The 25,999-nt window shown below is 32.5% G+C and overlaps 2 protein-coding genes across 2 annotated transcripts; both read left to right on the forward strand.

Annotated features, from left to right (window-relative positions):
• The first annotated feature begins 798 nt into the window (after positions 1-798).
• On the forward strand, positions 799-6,849 carry LOC110725730. The gene is made up of 6 exons (XM_021905198.1): positions 799-1,395; positions 1,761-1,829; positions 2,797-2,901; positions 3,114-3,233; positions 6,330-6,419; positions 6,561-6,849. The coding sequence occupies exons 1-6, from the start codon at positions 919-921 to the stop codon at positions 6,675-6,677; spliced, it is 978 nt and encodes a 325-aa protein (XP_021760890.1). The 5' UTR covers positions 799-918; the 3' UTR covers positions 6,678-6,849.
• A 14,046-nt stretch (positions 6,850-20,895) lies between these two features.
• On the forward strand, positions 20,896-23,900 carry LOC110725731 (floral homeotic protein PMADS 2-like). The gene is made up of 7 exons (XM_021905199.1): positions 20,896-21,284; positions 21,434-21,500; positions 22,219-22,280; positions 22,465-22,564; positions 22,679-22,708; positions 22,893-22,937; positions 23,481-23,900. Exons 1-7 carry the CDS (start codon positions 21,097-21,099, stop codon positions 23,598-23,600), a joined length of 612 nt encoding a protein of 203 aa, XP_021760891.1. The 5' UTR covers positions 20,896-21,096; the 3' UTR covers positions 23,601-23,900.
• Positions 23,901-25,999: the final 2,099 nt, after the last annotated feature.

The following is a 25,999-nucleotide window of genomic DNA, read 5'->3' on the forward strand; positions in this document are numbered from 1 at the left end:
ATTGCAATATTGTAAGAACAACATGGAAGGATGGCAGTTTGGCCATCCACTCACAAGTTCATGGATACCTTTCTCTCTCATATTGGATTCAAGATTATATCCAAATCATTAGTTATGATGGGATTTTGAGTCCCAACATTAGCACCATCGTTGGTACTCTTTGGTTATTTAGCAACAGGGTGTTCAATCCTAATATGCCTATCACACAACCAATTGGATTATAAATTTTTGACATCCTACAATCTCATGTTATCTTTATGGATGAGGATGCTGCTATAGAAGCTTCCCCTCTTCTTCTACTCACAAGGGTTTGCCCCTCGCTGAGGTTTTATGTAGCCCATTCAGGAAAAAATCTCACAAGTTTGAACTTGGTTCAAATTCAGATAGAGGCCGTGTGGTGCAAAGACACATCACAAGCAAGAATGAGTTAGTGTCTGAATAATACAGATCCTCTCTACGAGAAAATTATTAGAGGGAGTAATTTTGGGTTATGCACTTCATCTCTCCATTCGGAAGCCCAAACTTGTTTGTATGCATTATAATGGGCATCAAATCATAATATTCAGCCACCTTTGATATTTACAGATTCTTATACTCTTGTCACTTTTTTGCGGAGTGATGGGGATATCTGTCATACACGACTGGTGCAGCAGATACAACATTTAGACTCCACCTTTCAACACTGCACTATTTACAAGGTACATAAATAGCGTGGTTCACAGGGCTCACCAATTTACGAGAGGATGCTGTCCTTTTTATTTGCTTTAATAATAGTGCGTATTAGTTAAGGCTTCATACCCCGTTGATTAGATTTATCCAAATAAAAAAGACACCAAATGACCCATTTTGAAAGTACTCCTAAATTTGACACTCCAACTCTCTTGCTTATCCCCTCCTAAAACCTCTCAAACTCTCACCATGACATCCACCTTCCTTCTTCTTCCCACCAAATTCCTCCCTCCAAAACCTCCATTCCTCCCACTCTCCACTCTCTCTCCTCCCCCCACCACCACTTTCTCTCTCCTCTCCCCAAAACCCCTCTTCACCCCTCTCAAACTCCGCGACTTTCGGGTTTTCTCCGATGACGGCGACGCCGATGGCGGAGGAGATGACTACGAAATGGACGATGAGGAGGTGGAGGAAGTCGATAACAAGAAGGATTTCGATGTTGAATATGAACCACTTGGGGTTGTCTCTTCTGTTGGGATGAATGATGATGAGGTTATTCAGGTTGTTCAGAGTAAGAATTTTGTTAATACTCAAGAAAGGGATTCTGATTTGGTGGTTGATTATCGGATTAATGAAGAGGAGTTTCATAAGATTTGTTTGTTTGATTGTGATTTCTTTATTCGGAAACCCCCTGATCCTGATAATGATGTTTATGATTTTAGAGAGGTAAAGAAATTTGTTTTTGTCTTGTTTTAATTCTTAAAATTATGAACTTTAGTAAATGATTTGATGCATATGTTGTTTATAATTACATTACATTTTTTGAGAATTTTCTGGGTTTATAGTTAAATTGATGGAGAGTTTACTGTTGATTATGTATGTGTGAGATTGCTGAATTTTCTGGGTTTATAGTTAAATTGATGGAGAGTTGCTGTTGATTATGTATTTGTGAGATTGCTGAATTTTTTTGGTTAGAAGCTCTTCATAATTTGTTATTATACTTATTAATAGTAGTTTGTTGACATTTTTGATGTTTCTCATTTGTGAATTTGTCATAATTTTGTAACTTTACTCTTTGACGTTTTCTGCAGATGTATGTTACACCACCAGACACAGATGTTTACTCAATTCCCAAAGTTCTGGCTCCCATGCCTGATAAGGTTAGCTTGTTTCATCTGGCTACTTTAATTTATGTGTTTGAGGAGTCAATTGTGCGATATAAATGTATTGGTGGAATTTGGAAATGCTTAGTATCTCAGTTATTAGACTGAAATGGAAGCCACTATCCCATTGCTTCCAAGAGCGGGTTAGATTTATGTAGTATAGTGTTACAATGCCAAAGTGGATGTTCTAAAGTCTAGTCGCTTGTTCCCCAACCTTTACAAAGAGACTATTCTCATTCAACCATTAGAAATCAAAATGGCCTACATTGTCAAATTAAACTAAATTAAATAAGAAATGAATTAGTCTCTTGCAGTCTAAATTTATGTTAACAACATCATCTACCTAAACCACATTTAAAGGCATTTGGCAAGGTTTAGTCACATTCCCTTTTAAAGGAACCCTTTTCTAGTAAGTAGACTTGAATTCATAGCCTTGATTCCCATCTTCAACGTTAGCTCAAAGGGACAAAAATTACAATTTGGTTTGTTTATGCAAGTGGTGGTGGTGGTGGGGGGTAGATTTCTCGAATGTTCATCTTCCCACAACCATAAAATTTCAACTATCAAGGGCCCAAACTCTTTAGGTCGTAATTTGTGAGCTTAATTAAACATGCCACTCCTGTAACCTAAGCTTATTGGGTCCAGTAGATCACCTTTGAAAGGTCATTAGCATGTGTTGAAATTAACAATCTGCTCCACTAACCTAAGCTAACCAGGTCGAGTAAATCAATTCTGAAAGGTCACTAGGCTAGCATGCTTGATGATTTCTCGGCTGTTTCCTTAGTCTATATTCATCTTTGGTGAAACTAGAGAGAAAATTGATTATTTCCAATAAAGTAGGTTATATTCTATGCTACGAGCCTATGATAATTTGATTTACTTTTTGTTTGTGATCTTTTTGCAAGTGTAAACCAATATTTTAGTATATCATCTTCTTATTTTTGTAATTATGTGTAAAGTGCAGTATATTCGATGTGCAAAGAGTGATTATGGATGCTACAATGTGACTGAACCACCAATTGATGCCCCTCGAGATCCAATGTATAAATCTGAGCGAGAAGTCTCGAAGGTAAATGGACTTTTTTTTTTGGTTAAAATTAATTCCCCACTTTTTGTTTGCATGGCTATAGCCAAGTTCAATTACTTAATGCCTGTGAATATGTGATGGAGACTTGGTATATATGTTATCTTTTTCTTTCAAAAATTGTGATCAGCCTGTCCTGTACTTGCTAGCTGACCAAAATTGTCATTTAATGAGATTATTATCTGGCTATTTTTCAGGTTTTCCTGACAAAACATTATAGAAATAGGAGATTAAACGACCCGGAATTTGTTTTAGATTTCGAGGAGATATATGTTATCGATTCAAGAACAAAGTCTATTACACGTGCAAAAGTATTGGTAAGGATTATCCTTTATCCTTTATTTTAGCTCTTTACACTTGTGGCTAAAAGTTATCTACGGAAATTTAAATAGTTTCCTGTGTACTAGACTCATGATGCATATGGGCTACACCTCCTCACAATCCAATTCACCTGCCTCACTGTCAGTAGGATCCTTATTGGGGCAGTTGTGTAAAATTCAATACTCCGCATATTTTCAACCATGTATAGATGTTGATGCCAAGATTAATTGGATAAATCTTCCTAGCAACTAATTGGGCTGCTTTTTTTGGGCTGATACCAGCAAATTGTAAATAAGATAATAAATGAACGAGGCGTCAAATTTGAAGAATTAGATCATACAGATGAACTAAAAGAAGCATTGGAGGCAGGGGAGGATAATAGGAAACAAAATCGTAAAAAGGGTAACAAATTTGTGGGAACTTTGTGATTCTTCTCCCCCTCCCTCCTTCCCCCTTTTTACCTTGGGGATGTATGCCTTGTATGGGTAGGATGTTTGGAGGAACTTCAGTTATCTTATGCGAATTATGCCCACACATTGAACGCGATGATTTACTGTTCAGAGTTTAAAAGCCTTAAGGTGCAAATTTTATTAGAAGTTCTGAAGTTGGGTTTTTGTAAAATAGAATTTTTGTTGGTGTTGTGCAATTGATTCTTTTAAAATTACGGTTTGACCTTTGTGCTGGGAATTACAAGAAGCACATGGAAGATTGACCAAGTCTGGTGATTACTTTCTGCTATAAGTTCTGTCCACTTTTTCTACCACGCACTAGCAGTCACAGTATATACTGCCTCATCAGTCCAAAAGGCCTGGCTGTGTGGCCTTAATAGTCATTGCCAATTTACCAGTATTACCTTTTACATTTTGTCATTTTGAATAATTCTTTCTTAAAAAAGTCCTGTTTATTTGTCATGAACTGCACTGGATGTTGTTTGGAAGCTTGTTTATCCATTTATGACATGAATAAAAATGGCTTTATGAGAGCATTCTTGTCATGAGATCTATATAAGAAATGGAGGTGTTTGCGTGTATGTAACATCTACATTGGAGAAGTGAGAAAGTTATCCCGGGTTGGCGTAACCATGATGAGAAATGAACCCATGAGAAGGGTGTTGGAAGCTGTCACTCGTTTGGAGCATTTAGTTTGTAATCTCTTCCCTTGTGCTTGTTCTTTTTAGGTCATTTTACTTCCTTCATTTTAGGTCGAGTAGAGATGATAATGGACCAAATTGGTAGGACACTGAAATGGTGGGACCAAATATAGTGAATGTGAGAGTAAAGTGATGTTCTTTCATATCGATTAGGAAACTGGGTCAAACAAAAGGGGGCTGAGGGAGTAACTGTGATGATGGATTGCAGGAATGGACTCCATGGGTGTGATGGAATAGATACATATATATATTGGCAGTAATCGTGTATAGGAGAGGAAGAATAGATAGGTTATGTAACTAGCTGTATTATTTAGAACATTCTGGCGAGTGGGATATACATATTTGTCTAATTGATGTTAGTCAGTACCCTTGGATCCTTATGTTTTCTGCTTGTTTACCTGCTCACTGAACTTATTTCTAAACCTTTAGAATCATAATTGATGCGGTCAAGAGATAAAAATAATACGGATTAGTATGGAGTAGTTTATTAAATTCCCCACTTTGACCCTGGACTATGGGTCAACTTTCAACCAAAGGGTGTAGTTTACACTTAAATTTTCATTTTATGATTTGTCTGTTTTGACTATATCACGTCCACCAGTTTTTCTAGTAGTAGTTAAATTTTTTGTATGCATTTATCAATATATGGCCTGTCAATTTCAATTTCTTGCATGTAAGAGGAGGAGGCTCTCTGTACAATTGTACTTGAGAGATTATTGGCTATGTAGTCCTGCTGCTCCTGCATCTCTAGCTCTATTGTGATTCTTCCCCCATGTTAAAGGGAACATTGGCTGTTGTAGTCTACTATGTACTGCTAATATAAATTGAAGATAACATCCTCGTTCCAAAGAAGTGAAAGAACCATTACAAATATAGCCATGTAAACTTCCTCTCCCTTCATTGAGTGTTTTTGAAATCCCATAAAATTACGTGCTATCTTTATCATGAATCTGCAATAATACACCAGAATAATTATCATCTACTTAGTACTATAGGAAGACAAGCAATCAAAAACTCGATGATTACATCTGCAGTAGGAAATCACAGCACCTATTAGGTCCCTAATTGACTTAATATTTGGTTATGCATTTGAATTCTGTCCCTTGATGGATCATGCTTCTTTTCAATACAATCTAGGGAAACTTCTAATTCTATTAAATGATAAAATTTTATCTATAGGCCTTGCTACTGCTGTACTGTACTGCATTTATTGAGTTAGATTGTAATCAATGTGGAGAAGTGTAACCCACTGCTTTTGCATTCTGATGCCCTGATGCTCCAATGGTTTCATTAGTTCCAAGCCTGCCAAGATAATGCTTCTCGGCTTCTCCATTCCATTCTTTAAATCTCTGCCAGTTGCTTCTGTCTTCTTGTTTCCTTCCGTGACCATCATTTTGATTCTGACTTTTTAACTCAACCAAAATTGGCTGAAAAAAAAAGATATCATATTTGGCAAGTTATACTTTTAACAATCCAGCTTGGCCTTTCATTTTTCCGCTATATCCATATTGCATCATATTTTCACACTCGTTTTAATCGTAACATGAATGGTTGTATGACACAAGCCTCTAGGATCCTGCTATAGTATTTTTCTTTGTATCTTCATCATCATGCTGTCCACAGCATGGTCTTCTAGTTCTGTACATTTTTTTTAAACTGAGAAACCATGGCCATTATCATTTTTCAGAAACATTGGTTTAGTTGTCCATGTGTTCCAAGTATACATATCAGCTGTTCTTTCCTGCATGCTTAATCTCTCCCTCCTTGGGCTTAGTTTGGTATGATTGATAACTTTGGCAGTCTTAGTGTGATCATTATGCTCTAATTACATGCATTTTTTATGTGTGCATGAGGGTATTCCTATGTTCTGTTTTGTTATCATGCTCCATCATATTCTTGTATTGATGAGTTTGCTGACTGATTGGGTCTTTCCATTGATTAGGTCACAGTGCCAGAAGGGAGAAAGAGGGACAGAAAGGATGACTTGCTTGTCATATGTGATAACGGGAACTCCTTCAAAATAATTCCTGCGGTCAGTATCCTTATTCTGATAACACATCCCCCCCCCCCCCCCCTCTTTATCTCCCCTCCCCCTCTTTTGAATCATTTCATGTTAAACCTGCATACCCCGTATTTGGGAGTTGCTAATTAATTTACCTGATGTATGGTGCAGAATCAAAGAGACGATCCAACCACTGTTATAGAACGGGAAGAGTGGACAAAATCTAGGCAAGACATGGAGAAACATTTAAGGAAGCTACGTGATTTCAGCATATCGAATTGGATCTAGAACCGCTTCCATTAGCAAGGCAGGCATGATTTGTAACTCTCCTTAGTAATCACTAATGTACATTGCAGAGCACTTATTATTTATGATAGAAACTCAATTAAATAGTCAAGTTGTCATGTTGTACTACCAAATTAGCCAGACCCAGAAAATGAATGTGTTCATAGAGTAACTTCACATTTAGGCCAAGATCTCTATCAATTTAATTTGAACTAGCATAGTGCCCGTGCGATGCACGTGTTATAAATCAAATTATTAAACCCATAGGAAAAATAAAAATAAAAACAAAGGTAATTTATTTACTATTAAAGGATTTGTACTAATGGTCAATAAAAAAAATAAAATTAAAGGAACACGTTATTTGAATAGTATTTTATGTTATTTGAATTTCTTTTAATTTTTTATAATGTTATTTTATTAATTGAAAAATAATTAAATAATACTCCACATAGCTATATAAGAAGTGGACTAATTTATTTATATCTCCCGTTGAGAAAAAACTAAATTTTTCTTATCATACCATCCTCATTAGTAGCTACAATCAATCTAATATATACATGTATTATTTACCCGTCGCACTCATTAAATCTATAGACACAATAATAACCTTATATTTGACCTACTAGAACATATATTTTCCTAAGTTAAGCATTGTGCCAAAGACTATATATTATATAATAGTCATATATATAACCAACAACTGATTAAATATAGTATATGACACAAATACTTTTTGTATATAGGTATGGATACTGATAGTTTTATATAAATAAAATATACGGAGTATATATTACTAAGATTTATCCCTAACTTAATTATAAAAAGGTTAACAAAACTCTTATAATAGTGCATGGACATTTATATATCTAAAAATGTTCTTGTTACATACATTTTCCCCCATTTAATTTTAAATGCCTTAAAATTGTCTCTTGAATTCGCTAAATTGATTTAAAAGGTTGTGTTTATTTCAATATTTAAAGCCATATACTATTTTCATTTCCTTTTGTTTTAATTTTTCTATTTAGAATTTATTAGACTATTAGATTTCAAGATCGAAGTCAATATTTTTTTACCGTACAATCACTAAATCAAAGTCGCTCATTTAAAGTTTTGGAAATTGCATAGCTACACAACATCCAACACATTTAATGATTACATGCAAATAATTTTAATAAAACTACGCATTCGATATAAGTTATTAAACAATTTAATTATATATACATTTTGATAGGTTTATATCTTTCATATTAACAAAAATTTACAAATGTTATTATCATATTTTGAAAAAAAAAAAATAGACTTTGGAGTTTTGTATAAGATAGATAAAGGATAAGTTAATTCCCGTCATATATGCATTGAGTTTTGGGTGTTCTATCCGGTTCACCCTTTGGGCTAATCCAGATTTGAGGATCAGTTCTAGGTTATTAGGTTCCACTCCCCTTCCGATTGTTGTTGCAGGGGAGCACACAGGTCCTCCCTACCAAGTGTAGTCTCAATCACCACTACACCAACAACCAATTGGTGTAGTGGTGATTGGGACTACACTTGATATGGAGGACACGTGTTATAAAATATTATATTATATACATATACCTTTTTATATTATAAAAAATATTATATTATATACACATACTATTATAGTTAAAAGTATTATTATGTATAAAACAGCATTGTTGCACATGATTGTTGTATATCTAGTATAGTACATGAGCAATGCACGAAATCAAAATGTTAGTTTTTCTAAAAAAAATTCATAAATAAAAGCATTGTTAATACGAATATTACAATTTAAAACATGAGTAATAGTTATAATACATTTTATATCTATCCCTTTTCCGTCAAATGTCTAATTCAATTTAACTTTTATTCTTCTTGTTTAGATTGGTTATTGGTTCATTTTTTTTTAATGCAAGAAAAACAAAAGGACATTGTAAAAAACATTGTATAGAAAATGAAACGCCGATTAAAATTAAATTTATGTTCAAGATTATGTATTTTTTTCCAAGACAACATTTCGGCTCAACATTCAGTATTTGTCAAGGAGTACAAAAAACGATAAAAGTAATTTTTACACTATTTTGTATCTTTATCAAAAACTTTTGTATTCATTCGATTACTTGAATTGAATTTAGGATAACTTGTAGACTATTCTGGGTAACTTTTATCAATAAAGCATAAATCACTTTCATTCATTACAGGGTAGCTTTTATAATAGGTGCATAATATTTTATTGTACATCTGATTTTTTTTAAAAAAATGTTTGTATTGATTTCATAATTGACGTCAAACTAAATATTATCGATTTTATTTAATTTTCATAAAAAAACAATATTAGCCTTTCAAAATACGAAATATTTGTTTTCTTAATTATGCCACTTTAATCATATTGCTTCAAATTAGTTATTATTCTTTAACTTAACTATAAATAAAGATTGGAAAGATTTTATGGATTATTTGTAGTATTGGAAAGTATATATTTATTATAAAAAATTAAATCAATATTTATGTTAGGAAATCATGAAAATCTTATGCATTTATAGAAACTTGCTTTTAATGTTTGTAGTTTAACAAAAATAACTATGCTTGAATATGTAAACAGTAATTATATAGATATATTTTATACATAAGATAAGCCAATGAGAGAGTGACATTTGTCATCCTCACATTGAGGCGCTTGTCTTTTAGTATAAACTAGCATAGTGCCCGTGCGATGCACGATTTATAAATCAATTTATTAATTTTTTGAAAAAAAAACATTATTAATCCCGTAGGAAAAGAAAAAAAAAACTAACATAATTCAAAGGGTTCATTTTCACTAACAAATTAATTATGTCGTTTGGATTTATTTTATTTTATTTCCTTTTTTTTATATATAATGTTATTTGTTTATTTGAAAAATAAATGAATAATAATCCACATAACTATAAGAGATATAGACTAAATGAGTAAATCTTTCCTACCTCCCGTAGATAAAAACTAAAATTTTCTTACCATACTATTCACTTTCAGCAGCTATACAAATCGAATATTTGATTTACTCGTCGTATTTACTAAAATTTTAGACTCAATAATGACTTACCTTATATTTGACCCACCACTATATACATTTTTCCTAAGCAAAACATTGTGTCAAAAACAATTACGGAGTACATAATATCCATACAACCAATCAACAACTGATAGAATACAACACAAATATATAGATACGGATATTGGTTAATTTTTATACGAATGAAATATTTTTATTAAGATTTTTAAGAATAAAAGACAAATTTCATCAAGTACCCAATCATGTATGTAGTATTTTTTTTTATGGATATGTATTCTTATACTGTAATATTAAAATTTGAATATTAGCATTAAATTAGTAAGGAATATGAAAATTTAATGGTTATAGAAATGAGAATATTCTTCATATAAATTTCATTACCAATCTATGTTAGTTAAAAATAATATTTTAAAACTGTACGAAATCTTTAATTATTATATATGCATAAAATTTTGGCATAATTATTGTTAGGAAAATGTTGTTTGACTCTTTTTTAGGAAAAAATTACATAAGATATATATTTTTTAATCTAAGTTAATTTAATTTCAATAATCTGTATATTAACAATTTATAGACTCTATATTAATCTAAAATTACATTATATATATATATATATATATATATATATTTAATCAAAGTTAATTTAATTTATTCACCATGATTTTTTAAGAGGGGTAAGGTCAAATATCATAGTGAATGTCATATTGAAGAACAATATATTAATCTTTACATAATATAGATATATAATATGACCTTAAACTGAAAATTATAAAGACAATTATGACTATGACGATTATTTATATAGATTATAATACAAATTTCATTACAAATCTATGTTAATTAAAAATAATATTTTAAAATTGTACGAAAATTTTAATTATTATCTATGCATAAATTTTTGGCATAATTATTGTTAGGAAAATGTTGTTTGACTCTTTTTTAGGAAAAAGTTACATAAGATATATATTTTTTAATCTAAGTTAATTTAATTTCAATAATTTGTATATTAACAATTCATAGACTCTATATTAATCTAAAATTACATTTTATATACATATATATATATATATGTATACACACACACATATATATATATATTTATTTATATTTAATCAAAGTTAATTTAATTTATTCACCATGATTTTTTAAGAGGGGTAAGGTCAAATATCATAGTGAATGTCATATTGAAGAACAATATATTAATCTTTACATAATATAGATATATAATATGACCTTAAAATGAAAATTATAAAGACAATTATGATATGACGATTATTTATATAGATTATAATACAAATTTCATTACAAATCTATGTTAATTAAAAATAATATTTTAAAATTGTACGAAAATTTTAATTATTATCTATGCATAAATTTTTGGCATAATTATTGTTAGGAAAATGTTGTTTGACTCTTTTTTAGGAAAAGGTTACATTAGATATATATTTTTTAATCTAAGTTAATTTAATTTCAATAATTTGTATATTAACAATTCATAGATTCTATATTAATCTAAAATTACATTAGTTATATATATTTTTAATCAAAGTTAATTTAATATATTCACCATGCTTTTTTAAGAGGGGTAAGGTCAAATATCATAGTAAATGTCATGTTGAAGAACAATATATTAATCTTTATATAATATAGATATATAATATGACCTTAAAATGATAATTATAAAGACATATATGTTATGACTATGGCTACTATTTATATAGATGAAAATACAGAAAAAAATTGTATCTTATTTTATTATTTGAATACTATGATTTGATTTAAATATTTTTAATTAAAATATTTTATTTTTATCGTATTTTTTTATCGTATTTTATTTTTAACGTATCATGCTGTCATTATATTTGTAGTCTTTACTATAATAGATTCTCTGACCATTAAACTCATATTATGTAATCCGAAATACTTGTATAATTCTTTCCTTCGCTCATTATGTTGCAATAATATTGCCAAACTTTATTATAATAAACGTTCTAACCATTTTCACGACCACCTATTATAATAACTGATTACATCATGAGCAAAGAAATATCACTCTATGCTATTAATAAAGGCAATTTCCCAAAATATTATCCTAAAACTATTTTAGAAATAATATTGCTATACTTTACTATAATAGTTTATGTAGTTATTTAAAATAAAATATTAAGAATATTTTTTTAATATGGAAACATAAATGTATAATATATAAAAAATTAAAAAAAGGCAGCGAATCATAGAGAGACATTTGTCAGTCTCACATGGAGGCGCTTGTCTTTTAGTATAATATATAGATTTTAGTATAAATTTTATACAGATAGATAGATTGACACTTCCACATCATTTTTTTTAATGAATGTGTTCATAGTAACTTCACATTTAGGCCAACATCTCTATCAATTTAATTCGAATTGACACTTCTACATCGTTATTTTGGAAATATTATTTGAAACTAAAGAAAGTCTGGTGGGTTGGAAAATAACACTAGTTTATCTCTAAAATAGTATCAAGCCATCACGTGAATAGTAATAGTAGTAGCAATAGTAATAAAAAGCTTCCTTAGAGCAAGTTTAGCCCCAAGTCTTAAGACTTGGGGTGATATCATCGTTTTGAGTCTTAAGATTTATACTTAAGACTTTTTCCATTTTTCTTCAAAAATCTCAAGCAAGTCTTAAGTTGAGTCTTGAAATTTCAAGACTCAACTTAAGACTTGAGATTGGGACCCACTTCACCCACTTCATTTTTATTTTTATTATCCTTTTTTCTTTCTTTTTTTTACACTTTTCTACATATAATATGTCAAATATTTAAGTTGGCTAAAGTGATAAATTTGTGTAAGTCTTAGTGAGTTTTAACAAGAATTTGATGACATAATTTTCAATGGGGACCACCAAAAATGATGTCACGTCTAAGTCTTAAGACTTGGGGCTAAACTTGCTCTTAGTCTAATGTAAGTTTTTGTGAGACTGCAATATACAAGATTTTGCAAAATAAAAACATACAATAGTTTGGATGTTACAAGCAGTAATTAAGTTGGACATATTTAATTATCGTTTTTAGATACGTGTTGTACTGTTTTAAATTTTCAAAATCAAAATTTAAAGAGAGTTTCTCTAATACCATAATGATTAAACTGTTTTTTTAAAAATCATACTCCCTCTGTCTCATAATATTGGTCCTTTTAATATATATTTGTTTATTGTAGAAAACATGCTCTTTTATATTACTTTATTAATAAAAAACTAAGCGGGGCTAGTTGTCATGAAGGGGGGAGGGTGGTCTAAATTTTTTACTACTTCCGTTTCATATTTTTTCAACTTCAGAATATTTCATACTCCGCACCTCACTAATAATACCCTAAAGTTGCAAAAAATATGAAACGGAGGTAGTATTATTTCCTAAAAAGTAGTGGGCCCATGGAGTGTAAAGGAAAATAATTTTATAACAGTGGTCCATCTTCAAAATTGGTAATGTGTCAAGTTATTGTGGAACGGCCAAAAATGAAAAGTGTGTCAAGTATTATGAGGCGGAGAAAGTATACTATACAAGTAGTTCACTGTGAAAGTAGCTAGCATATTCTATCAAAACAGTTTTATCTCTCAGAAAAGAATAGATTTTAGACACACACTTGAGGATAATTAAATTGTAAAAAGTAATTCTTTGTATTTCTAATTGATACAAGCTCTACATTCTAGATGATGTTAAAATTAGTATTTGCATGCTTGCTACAAGGATTCGGACAATTAGTTAACAAAAAGATTGAGAGTAATACTCAATATCAATTTTGTCTTGTTATTATTATTTTTTTTTTAAAAATATTTTTTTGTGTGACATCTGACATGCTTTAATCAATAGCTATTACAAGCTAAATAAAAGTTCAACAAACTACTTATTAAATTGGCTAAACTAGACTTTACATAACAACTAAAACAATAACAAAAGCTTAAACTCTTCATCTTTGAAGGAAACTTCCTTTTTTTTTTTTTTTTTTTTTTTTTGTTGTTGTGAGGAAAGATTTTGTAGGAACTTGATTTCTTGAAATGCACTCTTATTGCTTCTGGTCGTACTTAAAAAAGAGCATAATTTACCTCTGTTATTTACTATCGCGAGACCTTCCTATCACAACTAAAGCCACAACACGAAAAAATGGACCAATGGTCAAAGCTCAATGCAAGAAAAACAACCTCACCTGAACCTAACCCATGATCAAAAGAGGAGATCCAAGCCTTAACTTCATCTTTACCGCTATAAAAATTACGTTTAACCAAATTTTCTTTCAACAGCGGCGTTAAGAATATCCTTGACGGCAAACCCTAAGTGAGAAGAGCATCAAAGTTATTTCCCATTATGTAACATGTACATTGGTACATATTCTAAATTTAGTAAATTGTAATGTTGAGAGACGACTTCTCTAATTTATAGCATTGTTTTCTTTCCTTAAACAGAAAACGAAAGTACAGGACATAAGCAGCAATATCACTAATAAGGGTATATTCCAATCTTTATCCATAATAGTACAAGGTCATTGTCTAATCAAGGCATTATTTGTAGTTGTAATTAATTGAAGCACGTAAACAACAAAAGTCTAATCATTTACAAGCTTCTATTAATATCACATGCATGTATCTCATCATAGTAGTACGGATTTATATCATTTCTTACACGCCTAAATAATATACGATCATACTATTAACCAAATACTTTGACTTTTTTTTTTTTTTTTTTTTTTCAAACTACGTAGTACTTTATTTTGAACATAATTAAATTCGACTTGATGGTGAAGTTAGAGCAAGTTTTTTGTGACATCAATTTTTGTGGTCCTCAATGAAAATGATGTCATAAAATTCTTGTTAAGACTCACTAAGATTTACACAAATTTATCACTTTAGCCCTAAGACTTAAATATTTGACATATTATATGTAGAAAAGTGTAAAAATAAAAAAAGGAATAATAAAAATAAATGTGAGATGGGTGAAGTGGGTCCCAATTAGGGGTGTTCGCGGAGCGGTTTGGATCATAAACCGCACCAAACCGTAAAAGTGCGGTTTGTAATTTTTTCAAACCGCACCAAACCGCACTTTTAAAAAACCCGCACCGTAAGATGCGGTTTGGTGCGGTGCGGTTTGCGGTTTAATCGTATTTTATTAAAATTGTAATTATTCTTTTTAAAACAAAACTTTTATTTTATATTATAATTATTAGTTGATAATTTAAATATTAAACTCTTTTTATTAACCTTTAATTAACTAATAGTAAAAAATTAGCTAATATATTTTAGTTCTTTTATATAATTTTAATGAAAATATAGTATAAAAATCGCAAACCGCATTAAAGTGCGGTTTGCGGTGCGGTTTGGTCTCAATAATTTTGGAAACCGCCTGCAATTTTCAAACCGCACCAAACCGCAAAATTGCGCGGTTTGGTACGGTCTAAACCGCACTTTGTACAGCCCTAGTCCCAATCTCAAGTCTTAAGTTGAGTCTTGAAATTTCAAGACTCAACTTGAGACTTGCTTGAGATTTTTGAAGAAAAATGGGAAAAGTCTTGAGCATATGTCTTAAGATTCAAATTGATGATGTCACCACGAATCTTAAGACTTGGCCTAAACTTGCTCTTGTGTGAAGGTTTTTCCCCAATGTTCCAAGACTCCCAACATATACTTGAATACTTCCTCCGTTTTGTTTAGATTGTCTTATTTATTGTACAATCTTAGTCTTGCAAAATTTTCATTGCAATATTGTAATAATAGTATTTTTAGTTAACTTTTTTTTTTTTTAATTTTATAAAATTACACATTTAAAACTAGCAATCGAGATTAATTCAACAATATTCCACGTGACTATGTAGGATATGTACGTCCAAGGTTAAGGGCCTGTTCTGATTTATTGAGCTGATCTGAACTGAACTGAACTGAACTAAACTGATTAGAGCTGAATTGAAATGAACTGAAATTAAGCTGAAGAGAACATGTCCTTAATCTAGAAGGTGAAGACCCTAACCCTCCTACGGCTAATCATGCACATGAGAGGTGAGACCATCATTATCACACAACTAATCCAATGGCCGTCAGCTGATGAAGAGTTGTCCATCAACAAAACACGTATCCTTAGAATTAAAGGAGTTGTATTCATACAAAGAATTGTATTTATTTGTATCCAAAAGATCGAGTCTTCTCCAAAGTACCACTTCCTCAGTTTTGGATAAATTTCTTATTTAACTTTCTTATGATGAAAGCTTGTAAATCGACTTTAAATAAATACCATAATATGTATATATATATAAAGTTAAATGCATCATACTACCTCCGTATTATGTTTAATTTTTTACAACTTTAGCGTATTATTTATAAGATATAAAATATTCCAAATTTACAAAAATATGAAATAGAGGTAGTATATAGAAAATAAAAATGCTATATATACTTCCAAGTTTATTTTAGAAGTATGTAGTGGATCACCAATGACAAATGTATACAGTTAAGATGTTACGGAGTAATTGACTTGATTTTATTTCGAAGTTATTGAAACATATATTTTTTTTACTACTTCGTATGTAATAAAAGTCACTATAGTTGTACATAGATTATTTAAAAGAAAGCTTAAAAATACACTTGAATAAAGACTGAGCAAAATATTGTAGTTGTCACTATAGCTCTCAATCAACTATTTGTCAATTAAAAATAATACAAGTATGACAACAATTTAAGACTGAGAAAAACACACTTGAACTGAATCTAATCCATACTTGAAATTGGGTGTTTCAAATTTTATATTCCTCCCTAATAGCTTAACATAATTACTTGAAAATAATGAGTGTGGATTAAATTGATCTAAGAGAGTAGGATTATTTTTCATGATAAGACATTTTAAAAACAAACTCGAAATTGATTTTACCACCTATTAGACCGGGCAAATTATAAACCCTAACCATGAGATCGAATATGACCCTAGAGGCAGCAACAAAAACGGACGTTTTAGGAAACTAAGCTTCCCGAAGAAAATAATTACAAATTTAGTTGCGTGGCAAAAGTATTTACAAAAATAAGCTTCTGGGGTAAACCGCTGCCTCGGGCAGCGTTTTACCCTCTATTTTTTTAAAAAAAAAAATCTGCTACAAAAACGCTGCCCCAGGCAGCGTTTTTATAGTTTGACTTTTTTTTTTCCTCGTTTATTTTTTTTTAAAATTAATTAAAAAAAGGCAACAGCATAAAACGCTGCCCCAGGCAGCGTCTTATCTTGTTAATGAAACGCTGCCCCAGGTAGCGTTTCTGTCTGGTTGTAAAACCAGAAACTCGAGCTTCGTTTTCAATCACGTTTGCTCTTCATTCCTTCGCCTCCTTCGCAATCCTCTTCCTTCCCTTCCCAAATTTCCTCTTCAATCCTCTTCAACCCAATTTCGTATTACATCCAATTCAAGGTATGGTTAAATATTAGTTGAGTATTTACAAATTGTTCGTTATGTTTGTTGAATTCTTGAATTGTTGGTTAGTGTTGTTGAATTATTGAATTGTTGGATATTGTTGTTGAATTGTTGGTTAGTGTTGTTGAATTCATGAATTGTTGGTTAGTGTTGTTGAATTGTTGGTTAGTGTTGTTGAATTATTGGTTATTGTTGAATTTCTTGAATTGTTGAATTTCTAGGGTTTATGTTGAATTTTGGGGGTTTTTGTTGAATTTAGGGGTTTAGGGTTGAGTTGATGAATTGTGATTGTTAAATATTAATTTGGATAATGTAGAATTGTTGGTGTTGAAATATTGAAGATGTTAAGTATTTGAATTTCTAGAATTATTTCTTGTTAATGGTGACCTAGTGATGCTTAGTTGTTCCAAAGTGGTTAGTTGGATGTGATTTAGAGATGGATTAGTGTGTTTTAGTGTAATGTGTTTTGGTTGTTGTGTAGAATATGGCCGCACAGAATGTAGTTTTGTTGTGCCGGTGGGGAGGTGAATTTTTGTTTGACGGACCTCGTGTCGAGTATAATGGTGGAAATATGGAACCACTGACACTTGAACCGAACATGACCTTCAGTGATTTCATGAACGAGGTCCATAGTAGCGTTAGTTCAAACCCGGGGAGTGTTGAACTAAACATTAAAATGAGGTTTGAGACCGGGAATGGGGTTCAAGTGTTACCTGTGTCCTCGAATAAGCATTTGAAAGATTTAAGGAGCGTTGTAGCGTTGAAGGGTGTTCCCACCGAGATTTATGTGGAGATGGTGCCTATTTGTACCCAACAAAGTACCAGGGCAGAACCACATTCTACATTTATTTCCGGTAACAACACACAGCCGCAAGTGCCCTCACACGACACTCCCCCGGCTGAATATGGGATGGGATCTTTTAGTCGAATGTTGAATGACGATCAATTTCACATGCCGTTCAGCTCTCACATAGCTTCACCTGTACATGGGGCGACGTATACAGCAATGGCCGGGCAACCTGGGTCTTCGACGTATAGATGAATAGTAAACACTTACGTTTTAATTCGTGTAACAGTTCTGGTCTTGGGAGCATCTCCACGTCGGGCGGCCAGGTAGGCCAGTCAGGCATCGACCGGGGGAGCTGGATCAAGACGAGCAGTACCAGGCGTACGACGCTCCCCCTCTTCCTACACCTGACGAGGCATACGGATGCAGGTGGGTTGCCCCTAGACTCACACTTTCCCATGCGGCGAGGAGTCTACCGTACTACCGAGACGCCTTCGATCGACTTACTGAGGACCAGGTATTTCTTCACTTGTACTCATTATTCTACTGTCTGATGTGTTTAGCGTTCACTGACGTTTTTTTGATGTGTATGTGCAGGTGACATGGGATCCGTACCTTCCTGAGTTAGTGGAGGCCATGCCTGGTCATTTGCTGGAGCATGAGGCAGAGTGGCGTGCTCGGACCCCGGTGATCTGTTTTGAGGTTGTGGAGAGTCACCTCCCTGACCGGGTCTTGCGGCAATATGGGATACGTCAGCCGGTCCCTCAGCCATGTGACACCAGCACTCGTTTGCACGGGGTTGACCGACGAGGAAAGGCAGAGACGGATTGGTCGGTGGAGCATCGTGCGTACGTAGAGCTCTGGCATCGCCGACTGGAGTTCGTTGTGGGCGGTGTACCGATGCAGGGCGTCCTCCAGCCTCACGATCCGTACATGGTCTGGTACCAGCGGATTACCCGGCGTTTCATCAACCCCAGCTACACACCTCCCTCCACCCATTACCATCCAGCATATGACGTGATTTATGGATATGTGAGTTTCACTTCCAACCGATTAATTTTCATCTCTTTTTAGGTTTCTATGCATAACTGATCAATGATTATTGCAGGCGGCATACATGGCATCGATGGTTGACGCGCTGTCCCTTAGCCTGGCTGACGGGCCCACCGGGAACGAGGTCCAGCGGGTTCGGGATATGGGCATGGCCAGCTTGCGTCGATATGGACACGACTACCTCGTCCCCTAACGGGACACGTATGATGGCCACTCGATGCATTCGCAGTTCGAGCTCGGACAGAGTAGTTGTGGAGGTGATTTTACGACGCCGACATTCTCAGAGGACTACACCTTCCACAGCACTGCACCGTCCGGCTCCCAGGAGGTGCCAGATACCAGCCAGCTGACTCCCCCGCCGCCTCTAGACCCATTCACCACCATTACTCATTACAGGCGGCGGCGTGTCAGACAGAGGGCCGAGCTACCTGACCTAGATCAATTGCCCCGGATAGATGAATCGGGATAGTGTTAGCTTAGTTATTTCATGTAGTAAAATTTTTGTATAGATTAGGTATATAACATTTACATTTCTAATATAATAAATGTTTTTCGGTCAACATTTGTGTGTTATGTTCTTTGTTTCCCAATATGTTTTGATTTATGTATATATTGACTTGTCAACGGTGGTGGTGGAAGGTAGTGGTGTGAGGTGGAAGGTTGTTGGAGGTGGTGGTGGTGGAAGGTTGTTGGAGGTGGTGGTGGATGGTTGTTGGAAGGTGGTTGTGGTGGTGGGAGGTCGGGGTGGAAGGTGGTGGACGGCGGTGGAGGAAGGTGGTGGAAGGCGGTGGAAGCCGGTGGAAGGCGGTGGTGGAAGGTGGTGGTTGGAGGTGGTGGTGGAAGGTGGTGGTTGGAGGTGGTGGAAGGCGGTGGTGGTGGAAGGTGGAAGGTGGTGGAGGTGATGGTTGGAGGTGGTGGAGGGCGGTGGTGGAAAGGGGTTGGAGGTGGTGGAAGGTGGTGCTGGAAGGCGGTGGTGGTGGAGGGCGGTAGTGGAAAGGGGTTGGAGGTGGTGGAAGGAGGTTGGGGGTGGTGTTGGAAGGATGTTGAGGGTTGGGGCAAGAAACTGGTTTGGTGCTGCCAACCAGGTAAAACGCTGCCTGGGGCAGCGTTTTACCTGTAAACATATACAGATAAAACGCTGCCCCAGGCAGCGTCTTATGTTCAAGCATAAGACGCTGCCTGGGGCAGCGTTTTATGCTGTTGCCTTTTTTTTTAATTAATTTTAAAAAAAAATAAACGAGGAAAAAAAAAAGTCAAACTATAAAAACGCTGCCTGGGGCAGCGTTTTTGTAGCAGAATTTTTTTTTAAAAAAAATAGAAAGTAAAACGCTGCCCGAGGCAGCGGTTTACCCCAAAAGCTTATTTTTGTAAATACTTTTGCCACGCAACCATTTTTGTAATTACTTTCGTAACGAAGCTTAGTTTCCTAAAACGTCCAACAAAAACCAGTTGTTTTTCACACACCAAAATAAAATATGGTACATAATTTTTAAATTTATTTATTTATTTTTAAATAAGTTTCAAATATGAATGTACTTGTAATTCAATACATATTGTGAAATACGGAGTAACATTCATGAAATACCATAGAATTGAATTCTACTTTATGTTAACTTCCCCAAACATACCAAAATAATGTAAGTAACCATGATTTCAATGCTAGAGTAGATGAACAAGTAAAAAAAGTAAAAGGAATAGAACACAAACAATCAATCATCACTCTCAATGATGATGCAAACAATAGACCAACGGTTAACAAGGTGACACTAATCAACAACAACCCAATATTTCCATCAAAATTAAAGAAAGTAAAATTTCCATTTTTTAAAATTTTTTATTATTTTTTTATTAATTTTTTTTTAAGAATAAAAAAAATCAATCTTTAAATTCAGTTGAATATCACTTGTCAAATACACCAACCCCTTTTCAGCCAAACCCTACTACCCTCCCTTTGAAAGTTCCTTGTCCTTCATTCCTTTCTTTTTCTTATTACTTTTTTTTTTATTATTTTTTTTAATTTTTTTTTATTTTCTTACTTTCTTTCATTATTATTCAAAAACTAGCTAGTTTACAAATTAAAAACAACAAAAAATAAATAAATACTTAGAGAGAGAAAATGGGGAGAGGAAAAATAGAAATAAAGAGGATAGAAAACTCAACAAATAGGCAAGTAACATTCTCAAAGAGAAGAAATGGAATTATAAAAAAAGCTACTGAAATTACTGTTCTTTGTGATGCTAAGGTTTCTGTTGTAATCTTTGCTAACAATGGCAAAATGCATGCTTACCATAGCCCTTCTACCACGTATGTCATCGTCTTTAATCTTTTTATTTCCGATCCTTTACTTTATTATTATTACTCCCTCCGTCCAGAATTAATAGCCGTGTTGATAGTTTATGTACTTTAAACCCGTAATAGTCAGAGTTTTTAATTGATTTTATTTTTCTTTGAAGGTTGGAACATATACTGGATAAATACCAGGAATTTTCCGGGGCGAAGCTGTGGGATGCTAAGCATGAGGTGGGTTGATGAATTAATTATTGCATACAATTTAATTTTTGTAAAAAAAAAAAAAAAAAAAAAAAAAAAAAAAACTCTTTAATAGGTGTTTGTTATGTTTTTAAATTTATTTTTTTGGGATTTTATAGAAATATATGTAAGAAAATAGGAAAATTGATCATATGAACAGATCTATAAATGGGTTGGGCTTGATTTAGTATTAAGCTTTATATTAGTATTTTTATGGTGTTTTTGACAAATATGGAAAGCTATACTACCCTAGATATCAGATCTGAATACTTGTTATGTTACATCCTGTAGATCTCTTCTATTCAAGTTATTTTTTTCCATTTTATTTTATTTTTAATTTTTTTTTAAAAAAATTATTGTATCATAGATCTATGCAAGTTCAACAAAATATCCATTTTATTTTTTTATTATTTTATTTTTTTATCAAATTCTTTTTGTTGATTTTGTTTTTGGTCATCCCTAACCCTATTTACAATTAAAAAAACATAAGTTGTATTCATATATCATTTTTATTATAATTTTTTTAGTTCTTCTTTGCTTACACATTTTTAGGTAAATTTATATTGGCAAAAGTAAAGGGTTGTGTACTAATTAATTGCTAATTTTATTAAATAAGTTAATAAAATGTTTGTGTTTCTAAGCTAATTATTATTTTTCATTATTGACAAGCTAATTTATGGTTCATGATGCAAAATTTGTGTATTCTCAGAATCTCAAAAATGAGATAGATAGAGTCAAGAAAGAAAATGATGACATGCGGATTGAACTCAGGTAATTAATTAGAATCAACCTCTTAATTTTTTTGGGATTATGAAGTATTAAAATTAATTTTTTAAACAAAACTTGATCCTCTATAATTCGTAGCATGATATGGAGTACTCGAAAATAACATAATCTAACAAGGTAAAAAAAAAGAATTAATTGATCATGTGTTACATTTATAAACTTTATGTAGGCACTTGAATGGAGAGGACATTGGATCTTTACAATACCCAGATTTGATTCGCCTCGAAGAAGCTCTGGATATTGGCACTGCTAGAGTTAATGACAGGAAGGCAAGTATATGATTTTATTGATTTATAAATGAAATAAAAGATGAGATTATATTGAGTCTATTATTTACCAAGGAGTATTTATGTTACTTATTTTTGTTTAATTGTTTTTGACAGATAGAAATTTATACAATGCACAAAAATAATGTAAGTGTAAAATTTAATTATTACTGACCTAATTGCTATTTATTGTTGAACTACTCTACTGTTATTTGATTTGGATCATCAAATATAATTCATTGAGATTTATTGCTGAATTATCAATAATGATTTATTGGCCTATCTGTACATTGATTTATGAATGAAAATGTGATTGTTGAAAATTGATCAGACATCGATGCTTGAGGAGGAAGAGAAACAGCTCACTTACATGTTGGTAAGTTTTTTGATTTCCATAATGCTACTTTCATGCTTACTAATGCTTGGTGAGCACGAGGATAATGATTTATGAAAAACACACAAATACCTGTTTAGTTAATTAATTATGTGATACATAGTAAAAAAAACTAAACGCAACCTAATTAATTAACTATGAAGAAGATTATCACAGGGCATCCTAAAATTAATTTCGGCCAATGTACTTAAATCTAACAAAATAAACACACGATGTTGTGTGATGAGACTTTTGCATATAATTAAGCTTAAGTTATTTCTTGGACACTTGGTCATCACTATGCTGGAACAATTTTGTTACCAATTTATCATTGTATGTTGTTTCCTGGGCCTTATAATTGTTTTGTGCTATATACACTATTACATACCTTGGTCTAAAACCAATCTAAGTGTTTTTGTTTTTATAAACTTTTTAAGTTACTTATTATGTTATATATACCTCATATGAATGTATGTTAAATTAATTAGTATGTATTTGGTTGAATGATTTCCTTATTTTGTGTTTTGCATTCTTGTACATACACAGAACAAGCAAGAAAATGAAATGATGGATGGTGGTGTTCGCCATGCTCCACAAGAGAGGGACTTCCATTATCAGATTCCTTATGGTTATCGATTGCAACCAAACCTACAAGAAAGGATATAGATGATCTGATGTTCGGAAAAATGCTGCTATCGATGGCAGCTTAGCTTGCATAGCTAGCTAGTTACTATATATACTTCTCCGGCCATACCATATATACCCGGAACAAGATCCTAGCTAGCTAGCTACAAGCGTGTGTGTGTTGTAATAATTGAAGGCTATCATCATTGCCTTGATACTATGTATTTGTGTGGGTGTATCGTGTATGTGTGTGCTTGTTATATATATCAATAGCTTGTTTGTTCGTTCCAAAAATCTAAGAACCTAATAAGATAATTAAGCAAATGAATTGTGGTTATGTAAGTCATGGCTGATTATGATGGTTAATAATCTTAATATATTCTATATTCCTTTGTTAAATCATATTCTAACCCTAATTATTTCCACAAAATATATCTTTTTAATTAGGCAAATAATTGAAAATTGTGGCTTTTTTTTTTAGCATGCATTGGCTATTTAATTTTGTTATTCTCCCTTCGTGTTCTAATGAAAAATTTGCAAATTGCAGCCATTTAAAGTTCTTATTTTGCAAATTGCAGACATTTAATTTTTTTTTTTGCAAATTGCAGTTCAAAAGTTCGTATAAATTGTAAATTGCAGCCCGATTCAATTTTTTCATCGGTTTACATGTTGAAAAATCTTCGGTTAAGATTTTAGGGGTCATTTTAGCCCTTAGGGGCCCGAATTGAGCTCGGAATTAGCAAAAAAAATAACGTAAGTGTCTCATATTTACAGTTTCCCACAAATCGATACAATTTTGTTATGCAAAACGAGATACTCACGTTATTTTTTTGCTAATTCCGAGCTCAATTCAGGCCCTTAAGAGCTAAAATGACCCCTAAAACCTTAACCGAAGATTTTTCAACTTGTAAACCGATGAAAAAATTGAATCGGGCTGCAATTTACAATTTATACGAACTTTTGGGCTGCAGTTTGCAAAAAAAAAATTTAATGGCTGCAATTTGCAAATTTTCCTGTTCTAATTTATTTTAAATGTATGTCTCTTTCAATTTAGCGAGACCATAATTTTTTATTTTATTTTTAATTATTTTTTTTTATCAATGTTCGTATGGTTGTGACTTGTGAGACCGAGTTTATTTCTTTCAGGACAATTACGAGATCATAATTTACGATGAAGTTTTGATTAAGGTTGATTGTTACTTCATATTATTAGCGACATAAATATGATGATAATACTACATACATCTTTTTCTATGTGTGTGTGGAGAGTGCATACAATGAATTGAAGGTGTGATCAAGTGAGCGCATGGATAATGCAATGTATGGCTTGCACGCATAGAGCAACCGCACACATGATACATTGGTCACTCATTCACTGATTATGACTAAATGACTTGTTTATCCAACTAAGTATCGTAGTATGTAGATCATTTGGTGTCTCAATCTATCCTTAGACTACTTATATATATAGTTACATCTAATAATTTTAAGCACATATATAGGTACTTGCAAGATGCAACAAACAAGTTATAGGATTAATGCTAAAAGGTTATGCGATTCTTAGGGTTGTCCTTAGTGATATAGTCACGTTGATTTTTAACTATTTTAAGTTGAATGTTTTGAAATTAATAGTTCATTGATGTAAAGTTTTTTTAAAAAAATGTCCTTGCGCACATGGAATACCAATGTACTTATCAACATCGGGTCAATCATACCAGGTCTAAGCGGTTCGTGTTAGCCTGACCAATTTGATTCCGATATGCTAAAATAAAAAATTAAAAAAAAAAAGGAAAAAGAGTCAAGGCAATAATCTTCGTTAATTCATTTATTACAGAGGATTCGAACATGTACTACATCTGAAAATGAGTCTTACTCTTGGCTTATCCAATCTTTTTTCCAAAATTGTACAAAGTCAATGTCTAAATTTTTGTACCAAAAAGAGTTTCAACAAGCTATACTATTTATACAAATATACAAAATAACACACAATTATCTAGCTTAATTATCACACATCTATGTGATTTGATGGTGAATAATATGTGTGACTTTCATACAAGAAATTGTAAAATGATTTGAATGGCTAGGTCAAAACCCTAACTCTCCCTACGACTAAGACCTTCATTTTTCACAGAACACAAAACATACCAATCAATATGACACGTGTCAATTGATAAACACCCCCTCCAATCTAGTTCATCAATATTCTCGAAAAATAATCGGACAAAGATTAAATAATCCTAAACTCTTGTCTAAAGTACTAATAATAAACTTTTTTTAAAAAACAGCATTTAACACACTAGTAAAAAAGATGATAAAGAAACTACCACAAAACAGATATTGCACCATTTGCACACACAAAAAAGTACATCTAAATGATGCAAAATGACCAACGGTTAACTGTTGGAGACAGCGAAAGTATAATGGGTGATTGGATCAGATTA

The sequence above is a fragment of the Chenopodium quinoa genome, unplaced genomic scaffold (genome assembly GCF_001683475.1).
Source record: "Chenopodium quinoa cultivar QQ74 unplaced genomic scaffold, ASM168347v1, whole genome shotgun sequence".
NCBI lineage: Eukaryota > Viridiplantae > Streptophyta > Magnoliopsida > Caryophyllales > Amaranthaceae > Chenopodium > Chenopodium quinoa.